At 36.3% G+C, this 17,127-nt stretch overlaps 3 protein-coding genes across 5 annotated transcripts; all 3 read right to left on the bottom strand.

Annotated features, from left to right (window-relative positions):
• Positions 1-121: 121 nt before the first annotated feature.
• On the bottom strand, positions 122-4,256 carry rabl2 (RAB, member of RAS oncogene family-like 2). The gene is made up of 8 exons (XM_056766781.1): positions 3,754-4,256; positions 3,637-3,666; positions 3,160-3,239; positions 2,874-2,953; positions 2,529-2,640; positions 2,318-2,415; positions 1,971-2,054; positions 122-1,892 (listed from the first exon to the last, which is right to left on the bottom strand). Exons 1-8 carry the CDS (start codon positions 3,852-3,854, stop codon positions 1,815-1,817), a joined length of 663 nt encoding a protein of 220 aa, XP_056622759.1. The 5' UTR covers positions 3,855-4,256; the 3' UTR covers positions 122-1,814.
• A 1,914-nt stretch (positions 4,257-6,170) lies between these two features.
• Positions 6,171-8,133, bottom strand: cimap1b (ciliary microtubule associated protein 1B). Of its 3 annotated transcripts, none has more exons than XM_056766348.1 (8): positions 8,016-8,133; positions 7,684-7,718; positions 7,303-7,419; positions 6,998-7,201; positions 6,818-6,919; positions 6,617-6,738; positions 6,397-6,537; positions 6,171-6,309 (listed from the first exon to the last, which is right to left on the bottom strand). In XM_056766348.1, the coding sequence occupies exons 3-8, from the start codon at positions 7,412-7,414 to the stop codon at positions 6,217-6,219; spliced, it is 774 nt and encodes a 257-aa protein (XP_056622326.1). In that variant the 5' UTR covers positions 7,415-7,419; positions 7,684-7,718; positions 8,016-8,133; the 3' UTR covers positions 6,171-6,216. The 3 variants fall into 3 exon arrangements, with proteins under 3 accessions (XP_056622326.1, XP_056622324.1, XP_056622325.1); XM_056766346.1 differs by having other exon boundaries at positions 7,947-8,097; XM_056766347.1 differs by having other exon boundaries at positions 7,852-8,071.
• Positions 8,134-8,308: 175 nt separating this feature from the next.
• zgc:77752 (uncharacterized protein LOC393862 homolog) lies at positions 8,309-12,795 on the bottom strand. The gene is made up of 11 exons (XM_056766604.1): positions 12,487-12,795; positions 12,250-12,330; positions 12,015-12,133; positions 10,711-10,848; positions 10,066-10,631; positions 9,758-9,985; positions 9,523-9,639; positions 9,131-9,232; positions 8,789-8,869; positions 8,539-8,649; positions 8,309-8,441 (listed from the first exon to the last, which is right to left on the bottom strand). The coding sequence occupies exons 1-11, from the start codon at positions 12,663-12,665 to the stop codon at positions 8,334-8,336; spliced, it is 1,830 nt and encodes a 609-aa protein (XP_056622582.1). The 5' UTR covers positions 12,666-12,795; the 3' UTR covers positions 8,309-8,333.
• Between the last annotated feature and the right edge of the window lie 4,332 nt (positions 12,796-17,127).

Here is a 17,127-nt window from a genome sequence, read left to right as displayed (position 1 = left end):
TGGCTTGATTGTGCCGTGAGTATTTGGATTTATCAATGCCAAGAGAGCTGTTATTCCTGTCGGTGGTTGCTGTAGTAAATTTTTGTCCACCTCAGGAGGTTCAACCTGTTAACAAATTTAAGTTTTCCTTAACATTCCATGAAACTATTGTTTGTAGTATCAAAACCTTCAAGTATTCAGCTTCTTTTATATGTTTATGTTATATCATTTCTATTCTACTCGTTTTCTCTATCCTAATTGTGTATTTATTGGTTTCAAAACGATAATGGAACTCCAAATAGTACTCACTACATTCATGTAACACGCTGAGAATCAATTACTAAATGACTCCATAGTTAAACAGAAATGTTAATAGGTTAAAGCTCAGTGTATATTTCCTGTTGACATAATTGATAAGTCAAAAAACAGGATAAATATGTATTTATATTCAGTGTTCATAACATTACATAAAAACAAAAGCGGAATGAAAAATAAGATAAACTTTCCATTCAACACAACATGTTGAATCCAGTTTAGATACATTTATATATACCGTCCAGAGCTGTTACTATACATATTCACTGACATGCATTTTGTTAGAGCGCTTGTGCAAATAACAAACACAAACCAAAGCAAATTTATTAAAACACATTTATCTTCACAGCTTATGCAATGTAACTGCTATTCAAAAGAATAAGAAATATTTCTGGTCTCCGATCCAACATAAAGAAACACGTCACATTTTACCCCAAAAATTCAATAGAAATAATTGGACTAAAGAAATGTAAGCCTATTTATGTTCTTAAAAATAAAGGTGTTAAACAGTACCATTGAAAAAATTGGCTTATGGTTTCAAAAGAACATTTAACGTCTAGAGAAACTTCCTGTTTTCCAAAAGAAAAGAAAAAACTTTTCAAGAACCTTTGACTAAATGGTTAAAAAAATTCTACACTGTGGCACCTTTATTTTTAGAAGTGAAGGACATCTGTATTGTGACATAATTTTGATTAAAATTTTGCTGTAATGCTTTTATTTAAGTAATCAGAATGAGCTTTGCCTTCTAATGTTTGAAGTTCTGAAAATTGCATTAATGCCATTTTTTTCTTTTTATTTGGAGGTATAATGTACAGTACCTGGTGAGGGACATGGGAAAGGATAAATGCTTTGAGCTCTGTCTGCATGTCCATTTCACAGTACATTTTTTAATGATTCCTCATTTTTATTTAAAGATACAAAAGGTGTGTTTCACAAGTAGAACTGTAACCTGACAGTTTCCACAGGCCAGAGATCATTCAGTGTGTTCTAGTGCTTTCACATGCACACACTCATATGTGCTCATATGCATGGCTGCCTTCTCACTCCTGAAGAGATGAAGAACATCAACTAATCTCTTTAATGTAGTTTTGAATACAACTTTAACAATGGTTAGAAATCAAAAACATGGATTTTTCCAAAATCTAACACATTTTAGAATTAAAAAAATTATCCTAATTACAGAATAGATTCAAAATGTTATTAAAACTTACTTTAAGGACAGTCCATACTTGACAATCCTCTAATGAGTATTTGTTTTTCTTTAAGTAACTTTAGTAAGAGCTTGACACAGTCATGTCAAATCAATGTTCATAATCTGGCGTAATACCAACCAAAACAATCACCTGATAATGTCACATTCACAGAATCATAATTTATTCTTGTAATAAGATTGATAGTAGACACTAACAGAGATGTGAGGTAGTTGTAAAAGAGTTTTACAAGAGAGTGAGAGGACAACCATGATCTGAGAAACGCAACAGTACAACAGACAGAAAAGAGTACTGTATGTTGGTATTCGGTCAAGCAGACTCTGTATTTCCTTCTTGCGTCTCCTCTTCTTTATCAGACAGTTCCTCTTTGCTCTCTAAATCAAAGTTCTGCAGAATAAAATGTGTAATATCAGTAAACTGTTTGGTCAGAGTAGCATTAATAACAATTATAGATGCACCACACACCTCCAACTCCCTCATGACTTCATCCATGAAATCGTTGGAGTTCTTCTTGTAGGACAGAGACATCTGAATGGCATCTTTAAAAACCTGAAGAGCATTTACAAAATTCCAAAATCAAAAGTTTTTTTTCACCTCTAACAGAAAACTACAGATAACTGTATTTTATTATAAGTCATTTCTTAAATATAAAATACTGTACAACCAAACTTAGTGTAGGTTGATAAAATAAAAGAACCTGCTAAATGACAGTTAAAAATTGCCTACATGAAAAACATGATTTCTAATCCCCAAGTTGACATGCACTCAGCTGAACTCTAAAGGGACTACTAAGCACACAGGTAACTTCTCACCTTGACCACATTGGTCCCATCAGCAGCAGACACAAAGTAGAAGGGCAGACCTTGTTTCTTAGCAAAGTTGAAACTCTTCTGAGTCACTTTCATGTCGGCTTTTAAAAAGAGCCCAGATAAAAGAGCAGGAGGTAAGACAGATGCAAAGCGTAATGGCCACTAATAATGCTCTTATCTATCATTTCACAAAAGAAATATGAGTGACTCTTACCGTCTATCTTGTTAGCCACCACCAGACACGGGATCTCGGGTCGGTACTCTCGTAGTTCTTTGTACCAAATTGGGAGATTCTTATATGTGATTTTTCTCTGGACATCAAACACCTGCCAAGAAAAAAAATCATAATAACGTTACTTTTTTCTTGTTTTTTTACATTATGGAAATGCTTTTAAATATTTCATAAGAATAATCATCCAAATGACATCCAAAATCGTCAGCAAAAAGTATTTTCTCTTTTTTTATTCATTTATTTTAATGAAATGATCAGATAAAGAAATATGTTGTTGTAATATTTCATGTTCGAGTTATGTTTGTACGTAATGATGTTTTCCCCTACCATAATACAGGCATGAGCTTTATGGTAGTAAGAGGGGTGCATGCTCCGAAAACGTTCCTGTCCTGCAGTATCCCAGAAATCTGTGGGAAAATACATAAACCTCAGTATCATTACTTAAGCAGCAAGAACAAACAATAAACCCTCAACTTTTTTGTCTAACAGACAGACAGCTAAATGTGCAGGTACTATAAGGAAAAATACAAGTTAGCATGATAGCTTGATGTTTCACACTAAAATTAAACACAGTTTTCATACTTTATATACATTACTTTACTTTCATACTTACCAACCAAGATAGTTTTTCCATTGATAGTGGTGGTGTATTTGTACAGAGTCAAAGCGTAGGTGGACAGCTGCTGAGGCCGACTGACACATTTCATTAAGTGCACATCACATTTAATGACTGAATGATAAACTCTCCACAAACCAAAAACAATTGATCCATTTTAGGTTTATTTACTTAATGAACCCTTTATAATTACACACATTATGCATGTCGCCATGTCCCTTGTCATTTACATGAGATGTACAACTGGCTGTACCAAAACAAATGACCCCCAACCCCACCACCCACTAAAATATATATATATATTTTTTTTTAAATAAAACACAATAAAATAAATTTAAATTGCCTTCTGAAAACATACTTTTTCTTTTCTTTTCATGACTGAGATTCACCCAAAGCACCTTTTTAGTTCAACTATATCCTGCGTTAAGAGTGTCTGGCAAAACAGAGTCTAAAATAACATTGTTTAAAGGATACTATCCATCCATAAGGAATCTTTCCATAAGCCTGTAAGGAAATGATCAAAGCATTAAGTGTTTTTCCACCTTTCGACCCTGAACAAAAGCAATTACACATCAAACATATTAAACATACTTAGATTTGCCCACCGCGCTGTCTCCGAGGCAGATGATCTTGACTTGCTCGTCAGCATCATATTTTTCCTGATCCAAGTCAGAAATGCCTCCTGCCTCCATCCTCAAGATACACACTGAGCCTCTTCACACAGTGGGATTAGATAGACAGCTGACCATATAGCTCAAACAGCGAACTGGGCTGTTTTAATCCATTAAACGCGATGTACACGTAGGGATATCATCAAGAGATGGTTTTACAACAACATAAAACCAACTGGTAGCGTATTTACTCGGAGTGTTACTGTAGCTAACTGATGAGTGAGCAGCGTGTTTATATTAGCCTAGCACCCTACTAACCGTAACATAAATTTGTAATAATCAATCGATACTATATTTGTTTGCATTCACGCTTGGGTTATTGACGAGAAAATGTATGTTTAAGTGAATAAAATCCTAGAAAATCCAACGCGAACACGCACGACAACAACGCGTTTCTAGGCAACGATAGGACCTGAAAGGACCCGCTGCTAAGCGACTAGCTGTCTTTTAATGTGCCTGTTTATTCTTCATAAAATTGTAAGGGTGGAATTCTCTGTTGCAAAGGTTACACTGTGCACATACGTTAGCTCCTTTTCAGGCATATATTTGCATGGTTTATTTATATTATTTATTTATGTTTACGTTTGTTTATGTTGATGTTATTCTAAGACTGTAGCCAATGCAGAGCGTTGCGGTCGATCCCTGGAAATATTACACATATTACTTGTACATTACATTTATTAATTTAGCATACTCGTTTATCCAAAACTACTTGGAAATGAGAGAGCATTTTACATTTCGCTTTATTTGGCTTCTTTATATGATTATATCAAAGTTTAAATTAAGCTATGAAGTAATCCGTGAAAACTGGTCAAATCAGGGTGTTTTGAGGGTGTTTTGAGTGGCAACATTAAAAAATGTTTATGGTACACCATTACATTTGATTAAATAGTGTGAGCACTTTAAGTATGTTTTAATGGTGTGTATTCATTTGAAGTGAAGAGAATATCAGAATCAGAAAGAGCTTTATTGCCAAGTATGTTTGCCAAGGAATTTGTTTTGGTGATTGGAGCATCCGGTACACAGAAACAGCAACAACAGTTCACAGAGACCATAACACAATTGAATTCAGTACACAGATGATTTAAATAAGGGCCTATGGGTATACAAAAGTTAAGAAATACAATACAATAAACATAAGATAAAGATAAAGAGTGTAAAGCTATGCGTGTATGTAAATATGTAGATAAAAAATAAGAATATACTTTTGTAGTACAAGCTATGTGCTATATACAGCAGAATGCAATATAATTTACAGAAAAAGTTAAATAAGAAATGGATAATGTGTTATTTGTAAGTATGTTTTCTTTTCTGATCGATGAAACGTTTTGCAGCTTCTCATATACATTTTTATATTGTAGAATTACAAGGCAACTGTTGAAAGGTAAGAGGACAAGAGAACTGTATGTACTGTGTATAATATTTTTTTTGATTCAAACTTAAATTCACAGTAAACTTACTGAGATCCTGACTGTTTTTCGGGTGAGCCAGAGAATCCAGAAGATCAGAGTACAGCTTGAGTGGAACAAAGGAAAAGTGATCTTCACCGATGTGAGGCATAATGTCAGTGCGCATGTTTTCAAACACACTTTCACGGAAAGAGTTTTCCCCTACTTTTACAACCATTCTCTACAACCGCTGAGAATCATACCAGCAAAGACATCTGTGAGAGAGGACATTTAGAGCAAAACATTTAAATGCTCTCTGTTTTTGTATGATTCTGGTTTTAGTTTAGGTATCTTTTTATTTACATGTATTCATTTAGCAGATGCTTTGAAATGAACAAACTCAACATCATGTGGTTTTCAATATGTGAAGTCTCACAATCCAAACATTACATCTAATGACAATTTTTCAACTTTTTTACAAAGTCACTTTTTCTAATACCCTTTTTGAATAATATATTTGTTCTATTCACATAGTGCCCATGTGTACATAATTAAAATGATTAGGAATTCCCATGAGAGCAAGCTGCACATAACATAACTCGAGTATCCTAAACATGCTTTAAACAAGATACAGTATTTACTTGATAATAAAAGTGAATTAAGTATGTCAACTTGGTTTCAGAGGATGTTTCCTGAATATGGTTGTTTTAGTTGTCATTTTATTTTGTGTTCCATTGCAGATTTTTCACTCTTTGTTTTCAGCAAGATGACATGAATCAAAACAACAACACACCATTGATGTAATATTGTAGTAAACAAATTTATCTGGATTTTTCATTTAGAGGAGTGCATTTAAATGAACGCTTCTGATGGCTGGACTGCAATATCAATGCAAATGCGTGGCAATAAAATTAGCAACACGAAAAAATTTGCAACTGATGCAACGTAGTATATTTTGATGGATAACACGGTTTATTATGACAGAAATGACCAGGTTAGTCAGCACCGTCTACAATTATAGGGGCAGTGAATTCCGAATGACGAATTCCAAAGGAGAAGCTTGGAGCGTTGGCTCGTGTGAAGGTCACCTGTGAAAGGGACACACAATTTAGTGGACTTGCTTAAGTGAGAAAACATTATAGTATTACATTAGGTCCAAAGATTTTTGTATGGACCCTTTCAGGATGATGGGCCCCAGGTCCTGGTCTCCTGGTGGTGTCCCCCGGCATGAGGTTCCGCCCAGTCATACTATACTGAGGTGCCTTTTGTTTGTACACACCAGAATCCACTACTTGGTACGTTCCGGGACCTGGAGTCTGAGACAGGGAGACCAAAAAGTTTCTCGTCATTTTAAGCAAACTACATGTTACAACTCTATTTGCAATACTGATGCACCTTCCGTAAATCCTCGTGGAAACTTCCGTGAGCGCTACGGCCGCTGAGGGTGATGTTCGGGGCGGCTGATTTACTCACAACATTTGGCCCTAACACTGGGGGAAGCATGTATGCGGCCGGTCCTGAGAATAATGAAATGAATGAGTCCAGGTTTGGGTGTACCGTTCCATTAGTGTTCATTGGGGATGTGTGGGCACCTACCTGGTGTCTGGTCATTACGGAACAATTTAGTCCTTGCAGACAGTGAGAAAGCAGGAGCAGCGTAAAACACTTTCTTAATCGAATTTTCCGGGGAGTAACTACCTGAAATGGTAAAACAGACTTTTGTAACATGTAGCATCGCTACACAACGTAGATGTGTATGTGTGTGGTGTGTAAGACCTGGTCCAGGGGTTTGAAAGGGCTGAATGTCTTTGCACCGGCCGTAGACAGAGTAAGCAGGGGTTCCGTCTCGACCCACCCTGGTGATGTTGGATGGAATGAGGTACCCTGGTCCCGGGGAAGAGTTAAACTGCAAATCACGATGACGGATGCCGAAGCTGAACGCAGGGTTTTTCTGCATCCGTGGATCATGGTTGTTCATTCCTGAGTAGGGCATTGGACACTCGCATTGGTTGTCATTTTATTTGCAGAATATTATTATAACGTGTGTGTGTTTGCGTGTGTATGTGTGTGACTGTGTGTACCAGTTGCTCCAGGAAGAGCATACGTTGGCCCAGGACTATTATACATAGCAGCGATGGGACCCCTTGGCCTATGGGGTCTCCAAGAACCCACCCATACATCAGCAGGTGACATGACTTCTGTAGAATATTGTAGAATATAATGTTTCGTAATTACTCAAATAAAAAAAATCATGATGCAACAATGTTATGACTGGTTTATATAAATAGGTCTTGGGCTTAATTTTGAACAATTCACTGTACTATTTGAAGAAAGTTCAAACTGCCAGTATATGCCCAACAGCATGCTAGTATAGGCTACTTTATTGTAAAAAATACGTTTTCAAATCAAATCATGTAAGTGCCCAAATACCGTTAAAAAAACAAACAAAAACAGTGACTCACCGTACGTTAAAGATGTCCGAATAAACCTCCAAAGTCTGAGTTTTGATCCCCAGGTGATATAAAACTCGTTTAATTAATCGTTTAAAGACGTCTTAATATCATACTATCTATAAATCTATTCATCAATACATTGAAACACGAGTTTGTAGCCTATATCCAGACTTGTACCTGCAAAATTATTCTTTACACAAATGTATAGATTAAACTCTCCAATCCAATTGCGTCAGTATTCCCTTTCAAACTAATGATAAAAAATATCTGACCTGCCAAAAAGTGCTATATGATTCAGATCAGATGTTTAACTTAAAGGAAGAGTTGTTAATGTATCGCACCTGCCGCGAACTTTTTTGATGATTTATGATTGTTTCCTTTTGCATCTCTATGACGCGTCGCCATGGTGACGCTCTTTGAGTGACATTCCAATGGTGAGGAGTTTATGGTTGACCTGCGCAATAGTGGCTCTGTCTTGATGTTATACCAGAGAAATTACTTATTAAATAAAATAGCATAACCAAATGCGTTCTCTATGGAGATCAGGTTTACACACGTACTGATCAGTCATGCGCGTTTTTTCAAACAATGATTCTTTACACGTGTCTTTTTATTAGTTTTCTTGTTATTTAAACAACATTCTCATCACTTTAATGCTGTTATATAGTATTGATATTTGAGTGGTGTTTATTCAGGTGCAGCTCTTTCATTGCAGCTCTGAAGACCTGCAACAAGGTGTTGTGTCTCTCGATTTCCTCCGGAGGGCGCTGTCACAAAGTGAAACATGCAAACTGTTATTTATATTTTTACCCTGATGTATACATTGTGGTTATAATATAACTACTATTCACTAGTCGAACTTACTCTTGTTAAAGCTTGAATGAGTCTTTCTAGGATGACGTGTTCATACTGTGGACAAGGAACCACTACATGACCCACACAGACCAGCAGACAGTAGATGGTGTGCCGCTCGGCCTACAGCCAGAACACAAATGTGTGTTTTCATATTATTGTTTAAACAAGAGGACATGCACATAATATTGTAAAACAGCGTGCTTTGGGGTGTGTGAAACTTTGTGTTCTGTCAAAAGGTCAGGTGAGGTCATGCTCTCACCTTATACAGTGTGTTCAGGGCATTTAGTGCAGGCCAGGATGACGTCAGCTTCTCTGTGTCGTCTTTATTCAGAATGGGTTCCTGTTAGGACAAACCACACCGGCTGAATTATTTTACATGACACGATGTCGTGCAAAATATTTAACTTAAGAGGCTTTGGTTTTTTTTATGCTTAGCACCGAGAGAGACGTGCATCCCTTTATAAAGCAATTTAAGAACATTTACTTTAAATTATTCAGCCAAGTAATTTAGTGCACCCGAACTGCTACTGTCAATGCTGGCTCTATGATTTGTCACAAGCTTTCATCCAATTTAGGATAAAAATGACCTGTAACCTCTGACCTTTAGTTTGTCTAGCCAGCTCCATAAGAGTGTGCTCAGAACGTTTGGATTCTCCTCCAGGACCAGCAAAGCCCAGCCGCATTCGTTCGAGTTGAGCTCGTCCTGTTATAAAACAGTTTCGAGTATTTTGGGATGTCACCACAACTCTCATCTACAGCAGTTCTCTTTTTAAAACAGGTGGCCCTGACACAAAGTCTTATAAGTTGATTGTAAATTTTAAAACATTATGTATCTTTATAATTATCATTTATAATATCTATCTTTATGGTTAACTTTAATTGATAATTTTTATAAATATAATTATTTATTTGACCTAATCCTAAAGTCTGGGTTTTGAGAATGTTGAGGACAATCAGTTTTTACTTGCCCAAATTAAACGGTGCATGCTTTACCTGTAAAACTTCTGCCCTTTTTAGTACCGTGTCCGATAGAGGGCGCTGTTGTGCCATTGCCTGAGCGACGGATTTGGATAGTGATGATTGCTCTATTTTACGACAGTCCCTCTGAAGCTTTAAGAAAAACTTTGGTTTACCTCCCCGACGTAACCAAAAATAAACTATAAACTGAAATAAGTTTAATTTCAAAACCATTTAGCTAGTGAGGTATAGTGATTTCTTTTAAACCAACCTCTACGTTTGAGCTGAACTTTAAGAAAGCCTGAGGTTTCTTCATTGTACATTTAGTCTTCTTGTTGACAGTCTCTGATGGCAGAATAGTGCCGTGTTTTTCGTTCAGTCCATTACACTGAACAGATTTCTGATGGGAGTCTGTCATTTTCTGATCTCTTGATTGATGGATATCTCCATTGCGGACATGATATTTCCCATCAAATTGAGTTGCGTACGGTGTGAAATCCTTGCAGAGAAAAACAATATTGCCGCCGTTTAAAACTGTTGCACTGTGTTATATATGATGTATTGCTTATTGGCTCTCACCTCAATGATGGTAATTTTGCTGAGATCCGATTCGCTGTAGCTTCGCTTGTTTAGTAGGATTTCCCTCTTTCTTTCCAAGAACCCGAATGGTTCGTCCCAGGACTTGCAAGATAACGTTCTGCAGGATCCTCTTCTTTCCTTCAAAGCTGTCAGGTTTCTTTTTGAAAGCGTGTCCGTCACGGCCTTTCTCAGAGCCAGAATGGTCACTCTTTTTTCCAGTTCTCTCTGAACTTCAACAGGATTGGGTTCACCCTGTGTTAGAGCCATCAACATGCTGCACAGCACGTGTATTATCTTAGGCGTGTATGTGAGGGTTCGAGCCTCTTCCCCGTGCAGCAGACAGGCCTGATGCTGGAGATACTGCTGAAGACTGAAGGTGAATCCGTAGCGCATATTCAGACATGGGTACTGGGTTAACTTAGAGCCCATCAGCCGGGCAAAATCAAACACTAAGCTTATCTGTGCACCGGTCTGAATTGAGCGGGGTCGTTTGATCCGGACATAGTGGACGGCTTCACTAGCGCTGATCCGACAGGTGTAGACCAGATAGCATGCAATCAGAACACCTGGATGTGGAATGATTTCTTGCTATTCAACTAGAATTTAATTTAGACTGAAAGCGATGATGTTGAGGTTGCAACTTACCTGTCCTGCCCAACCCAGCATGGCAGTGTACAGCCACTTTGCCTTCCTGCACAGAGAAGGCCAGAACCTTCACAGCATCCAAAATCCCGTCCAGAGACAAGACTCCAAAGTCAGACATGCCAAAATTGTAGAAGTAAACTGCTCGAGAGAAAAGCATAGTTAAAGAGAGATGAAATTGTATCTGAAGTGATGAAAGTTCACTTCAACATGTCTGCACTTAACTCGGTTTTGGGTCAAAAGGATGAACCCAGCCACTGGGTTAAATTAAATGAGAAAATGTTTATATCTAACCCAAACAACGTTATATTTTGAGTTGAAACAACAATTAATGGTTATGTTACCATGGGTTAAAATTACCCAGAATTCTTTCAGAGTGTGGGTCTATATTTCGTCTTAATATCATAAGAAAACATAAGCAACTATGTGTCTTAAGAAGGCAAGAATTTTGTCTTTGCCTACATTTGTAAGGCATTTTGAATATTGTCACTGTTCCAATTCACATTGCTGTAATGTTTCTGTACTGACCCTTAAGTCTTTATTTTGTTCAATTTTATATCATATATTATAAAATTATTTGCTTGTTCATATTTTACGTTATATGATATATAATTACCCATGCATGACATTTTTATTAACATTATTTCTTGAATAAATACATTAAAAAGTTCAACAATTGCGTTCATGGATGAACGCAGTTGTTGAACTATTTAATATTTTTAAGTCAAGAAATAATATTAATAAAAATATATTTTGGCATTTTATTCTTGTTTTTCAATTTCCAAATATCCATGAACGCAGTTGTTAAACTATTTAATATTTTTAAGTCAAGAAAAAATATAAAAAATATATAATTTTTTCTTGTTTTTCAATTTCTTGTCTTTCCTACTTGTATTTCGGTTTCATATTCTTTTTTTATATAAAATATGACCCAGATAGAGTTGGACAGTGCTTTTTATTTTTTGTGTTTTTCCATTTCACTTCATTTACAATATAAAGCATTTATCAAACTTTTTATTCACTAAATCTCTTTTATTACCTTTAATAATTAGTTAAAATATCTCACTTTTACTCAAGTGAACGTAAAAGTTTCGAGTAGAAAGTACTAGATATTTAATGTATTTAAGTATAATGGGTGGGTAAAAAATCTAAATGTATTCATGAAACAAATTGTGAAGTGAAAAAACAGATAAAGTACATATACTTGAAAATGTAGAAAATGAAAATTAAAATACTTTTGTTCTTCTCCGGCTTTGTGATATTTACTTTTTTGGTAAATGTCGACTTTTAACGTGTGTTTGACTCACTTTTGTTGTCCATGAAAATCTGAGGTGAATAAGTGAAGCTGCTGTCAGGCTCCAGAGGAGGACCGCAGTGAGCATGCTCACCCGGCAGCTGCATATTAATGATGGATTTAATGTTCATCCTGTTTGTACATACACACATACCACTGATTAACACTTCACTTCAAGTGAAACGTTTAAACACAATATATTAAAACAGCTTATTTAGCCTTGTAATAAAAAACAATGTAAACCTCACTGTTTGAACTGCTCTATGATGCTGTATCTCTTGATGAGATATGTAGAAGGTCTTGCCATCGCAACGATGTCATCAGTCACCCTAAATACAAAGTGATAAATAAACACATGCAGTGCATTTAGTGTATAAAGAGATAGAATTGAATATTGATGTAATAGTGTAAATGATCACATCCTGAACGTCATACCAGCATTTTTAAACAGGTTTGTATTGTTGTGTAATTGGTGTTTGCCTCACCAGCTGGAGAAGACGCCTTTAATGGCCTGCTGGCTCATACTCCAGCATCCTGGACCCTCATAGCGGCAGTCACTCCCCCCACAGGTCAGAATACAGATGATTTTAGGTGGAATAGCTTTTACTAGGCTCTCCCTGGCCTTGGAATATGAAGGCCGGGGCACTGGAACCTGTAGAGTCATCGAGGAAAGGAGAGGACAGGAGAGGAGGCAAATGTCTATACTCACCTAAGGCTTCATTTGTAGTATGCCACTACATGGATGAGATGTAAATGAGAGGAATACAGAATAGAGCAAAGATTAACTGTGTGTATGATTTTGACAGAACTGTCAAAACATCCTACATCTGGGTAGTGATCAAATAAATGTCTAAAGGTGTCGCATCAAAAATATTTTTGAAAAAATCTAGCATGCAAGAAATGCATTTACATTGGCATTTTATATTATAAAAAATATGAATAATGCTTACCAATATTATTAACAGTTTGCTTTCAAAATGTTCGCTGTCACATCATTTTGACAGTTGAAAGTTTTATAAACTACCCATTTACACATACGGCATGATGCTTTTATCCAAAGCACATTTAACACGTTTCTTATCATTTGTGCATGCAAGAAAATGATTAAAACCACAGCAGTGCATATATTATACAATAACACATTAGTTCCTCAACCAAATGCTGACCAAGATTTGATGTCCTCAGTTGCATTTTTGTTGTCAAAATAGTCACTTACCTAGAAAGTCTCTCCAAAAAAGGGTTCAAGTAAGTTTATATTTAAATGACACGACAAACATTTATAGCGTATCCAACATGACTGTGCTGCATGGAGGCACATGTGCTTCAAAGCTGACCCAGCTCTTGTCCTCTAATCCTTATTAACTGACATAAACTCATTATTGGATAGACATTCACAACTCATAGTAAGGCTAACTACATGAAATGTTTTGAGACCTAGAGCAGCAATGTGCCCACCAAGAACAATTTTCCCCTTTTTTTTTTTGAGAGAGCAATGGAAAGAGACAGGAAGTTATACAGGTAAAGCTGGGAAAGAGAAACAAGAAGTGACTTATAGGAGACATATGATACGGCTGAAATGAATATTATGTTTTTTTTTAGATTTAATGCAATGTGTCTACAAGATTCAAGGTTCAAAAACGCTGTATTCTCCACATACCGTGCATGTTTGTATCTCTTATCCCCGCCTATCTTAAACGCTCAGAATTTTGACCAAACTCATCGCTCTGAAAAGCGTGCTATGATTGGCCAGTTAACCATTGTGTAGTGGTTGGTCAAATACTACAAGCGTGTGACGGAAATGTAACGAATCTTACCATATTTGGAACATCAGGTTCCTCTTCAACAGGTACACCCACCTTACTTGCGAATACATTTGGGCGGTCTTAGTCAAATCATACCACAAACTAACGTAGATTTAGTGTGTGGTTACAAGAGGCATTTCCGGCAGGTTTGGTTGAGCATTTGCCTTTAGATAGAATGCATCTTTTGTTTAGACACTTTAATTTTTGCATTTTATCTGTCTCAAACATGCATGGGCAACTTATAACACATCAAAGACACAGAAAAACATGTATTCACCCCAAATGACACCTTTAAACTAAGGTTGCCATTCTGCAACGTTCTCTACATTATCACAAACTCCGACAGACATTTTTAATGTTTGTTAGTACTCGATAGTACTTAAGATTAAGTTTATAAACAAGAAAGCTTCCGGTGTTCTAATTATTTTTTATAAATGTAATGTTGATTTTTTATCTACCTCAAATGAAGGCAGATTCATTTATTAAATGGAGTGTTTAGGTATATTTTGTGCATTAGGTAAAAAAACACACTTCTTTTTGACACAGCTTTTTTAAGAGGAAGTTTCCATGTAGCCTATCAGCATTAGTGATACAGTCACATAAACCAGTCATATTACAGTCATTTATGTGAAAAGACATAACATTTTCTGTAACAGATCACATCTTGCTAATAGTCCTTTACATAACCAAGTTCAATTTTGAGATATCAACAGTGAATAGCTGGACACATGAGTTGCTCTTAAATCAGATTGGTAATCGATTTACGAGGAAATACTCATGTTAATCGTTAGAGAATTTACAACCATGGTAATTAAGGTTAGTAAACTCAATACATCTCATTAGCATGTTGTGTGCAGCTAATGAGAAATAGATGATAAGCTTAATATATGATGTATAGCTAAACATCCACACATAGAATTATAACATACATGATTCATAAAGAACCCCAGAGTCATTTCTACATTCTACATTCCTTTTTACATTTACAACCTTTAGATTATGGTTTAGATGAGTACAGTGAGGCATTCTGTTCAAGGCTTCACTGTCCTCACAAAATGGCCGCACACAGGTCCAACAAATCTCAATTTTGGAATCTTATTGGTTCTTGTGGTCAAAGACTCGCAACAATCAATAAGACTCAAAAGTTGAGATTAGTAGAGTATGTTAGGGATATGTTTCAGATCCCTTTACTCACACAAAATGGCCGCACACAGGTTCCACGAATCTCGATTTTGGAATCTCATTGGTTCTTGTGGTCAAAGACTCGCAACAATCAATAAGACTCAAAAGTTGAGATTCGTTGAGTCTGTCAGGGCTACGTTTCAGATCCCTTTACTCACACAAAATGGCCGCACACAGGTCCAACAAATCTCAATTTTGGAATCTCATTGGTTCTTGTGGTCAAAGACTCGCAACAATCAATAAGACTCAAAAGTTGAGATTAGTAGAGTATGTTAGGGATATGTTTCAGATCCCTTTACTCACACAAAATGGCCGCACACAGGTTCCACGAATCTCGATTTTGGAATCTCATTGGTTCTTGTGGTCAAAGACTCGCAACAATCAATAAGACTCAAAAGTTGTGATTCGTTGAGTCTGTCAGGGCTACGTTTCAGATCCCTTTATTCACACAAAATGGCCGCACACAGGTTCCACGAATCTCGATTTTGGAATCTCATTGGTTCTTGTGGTCAAAGACTCGCAACAATCAATAAGACTCAAAAGTTGAGATTCGTTGAGCCTGTGTGGGCTATGTGTCAAATAACTTTACTCAAAGAAAGGGTTCCGCACAGGTTCCACAAACCTAAGCTTTAGATGGTTCTCAAGATCAATGAGATTGAAAAGTTGTGCAGCCATTTTGTGTGAGTACAGTAATGTCTTATTATGTATAATTTAGAAATGACCCACAAAACTGCGTAACACTGATTAAGTGTACTGATTTTTTCCTGACCCAAGGAGCTATAACTCTAAGAGGCAAGGATAAATAAAAAGGTGCCGACTGTCCCTTGTAAGAGGTAAAAGACAAAGGAATCCAATTTATGCTGGATTTTCAAGTGTCTTTGGGTTGAGTCTGCAGGACGTGCGTGCGTTGGTCATATTATGCGTAGACCATTGATCCACACAGTCCAATGGTCCAGCATCTTTATTCCACTTTCTCAGCAGTGCAAGGTGCAACATCTATCCCTGGCAATAGATGTTTATTCCAGCACCCCTACTGTCATCTTCATCATCATCGTCGTCGTCGTCGTCATCGTCGTCATCCTGTCCTTCACCGTCCCCTGATAATATCTGTTATTGGGTGACAAACATTATTTTTTAGTAAAAAAAAACTAATAAGGAAATTAATGTGACTGCTATTACAATAACAAAGTTATTACAGTTACGTCCCTGCATTATATCATGAAGAAAAGTGTACCTTTACCTGTACATTTGTCTTACCAACTATCCACACAGTGCAAACTATGTCAATAATAAAGGGACTTTCTAGAACAGTCCAACTAAAACTTGAGAGAGGAAAATCCCTGACACTCCCTCCATTGATGTACCGATGGAGGGAGGGCAACATAGCTTTCAGTTATGAGTGGCAGTGCACAAATAAACAATATCAAACTAGTATATAATGCATATGTATAAGTTACAAATGTGTACATGTAAATAGATCTAATATTTAGGTATTTTTGATACCTTGTATAAAGAATATTGTCAACTAGTGGTTTTTGTCATCTGCAGTCACATTTTCTTATTTTATCCAATAGCTAATAAATGCAGAGTTTAAGCATGATATAGTAAATATCAAAAAGCCATATCATTAAATGCAAAGTAAAAGAGCAAACCCATGATGTAAACGCAATGTGATCTCCTTTATAATCTAAACCTGTACTGCTATTAATGACAAAAACTGCACATTAACTTAACTCAATGTAAATTGACATTTAATCGTATACAAACATTAGCACAAAAAGCATATGTTTTCAAGAATGTATCCTAAAAAAACGTAGGCCACACGCGAGCCATCATAAATTATTAGTTAGCAAAAAAATCTAAATTTGACCACTTTAAAGTATACAATCATTTTTAAGGAGCTTACCATTTAAATGATTCACTGAGTGTTCAGACCCGTGTGTTGGCAGGCAAATGTGAAAAGTGAGAAACTGTGGGCTTTTATCTATTTTCTTTTACACTTCCCGTTCTTTAGCAACCAATCCAGTTAAGACACACTGAAATGTTTTCCTCAAAAATGAAAGTAAAGAATAAGTTTTGACTGCATGACATTTGAGACATCTGTGAAAAATCAATTTCGAACAATTGTGTTTTCCTCCTCCC

This window comes from Triplophysa dalaica, chromosome 14, assembly GCF_015846415.1.
Source record: "Triplophysa dalaica isolate WHDGS20190420 chromosome 14, ASM1584641v1, whole genome shotgun sequence".
NCBI classification, from domain to species: domain Eukaryota; kingdom Metazoa; phylum Chordata; class Actinopteri; order Cypriniformes; family Nemacheilidae; genus Triplophysa; species Triplophysa dalaica.
The sequence above is the reverse complement of the archived record's forward strand: the minus strand, read 5'-3'. Positions and strand labels throughout refer to the sequence as shown.

Bases quoted from the DNA above. Each gene is read 5' to 3' on its own strand.
- cimap1b (XM_056766348.1), bottom strand. From the start codon at position 7,414: ATGTCACCTGCTGATGTATGGGTGGGTTCTTGGAGACCCCATAGGCCA. The intron at 6,920-6,997 runs GTCTTACACACC...TTACCATTTCAG, and splicing joins CTTTCAAACCCCTGGACCAG to GTAGTTACTCCCCGGAAAAT. The intron at 6,310-6,396 runs GTCCATACAAAA...TCCCTTTCACAG, and splicing joins GGGCCCATCATCCTGAAAGG to GTGACCTTCACACGAGCCAA.
- rabl2 (XM_056766781.1), bottom strand. From the start codon at position 3,854: ATGGAGGCAGGAGGCATTTCTGACTTGGATCAGGAAAAATATGATGCT. The intron at 2,954-3,159 runs GTAAGTATGAAA...ATTTTCCCACAG, and splicing joins TGGAAAAACTATCTTGGTTG to ATTTCTGGGATACTGCAGGA. The intron at 2,055-2,317 runs GTGAGAAGTTAC...AATGCTCTTCAG, and splicing joins ATGGGACCAATGTGGTCAAG to GTTTTTAAAGATGCCATTCA.
- zgc:77752 (XM_056766604.1), bottom strand. From the start codon at position 12,665: ATGACTCTACAGGTTCCAGTGCCCCGGCCTTCATATTCCAAGGCCAGG. The intron at 10,849-12,014 runs GTGAGTCAAACA...TCTCTCGAGCAG, and splicing joins GATTTTCATGGACAACAAAA to TTTACTTCTACAATTTTGGC. The intron at 8,650-8,788 runs GTGAGAGCATGA...TTCTGGCTGTAG, and splicing joins CCCTGAACACACTGTATAAG to GCCGAGCGGCACACCATCTA.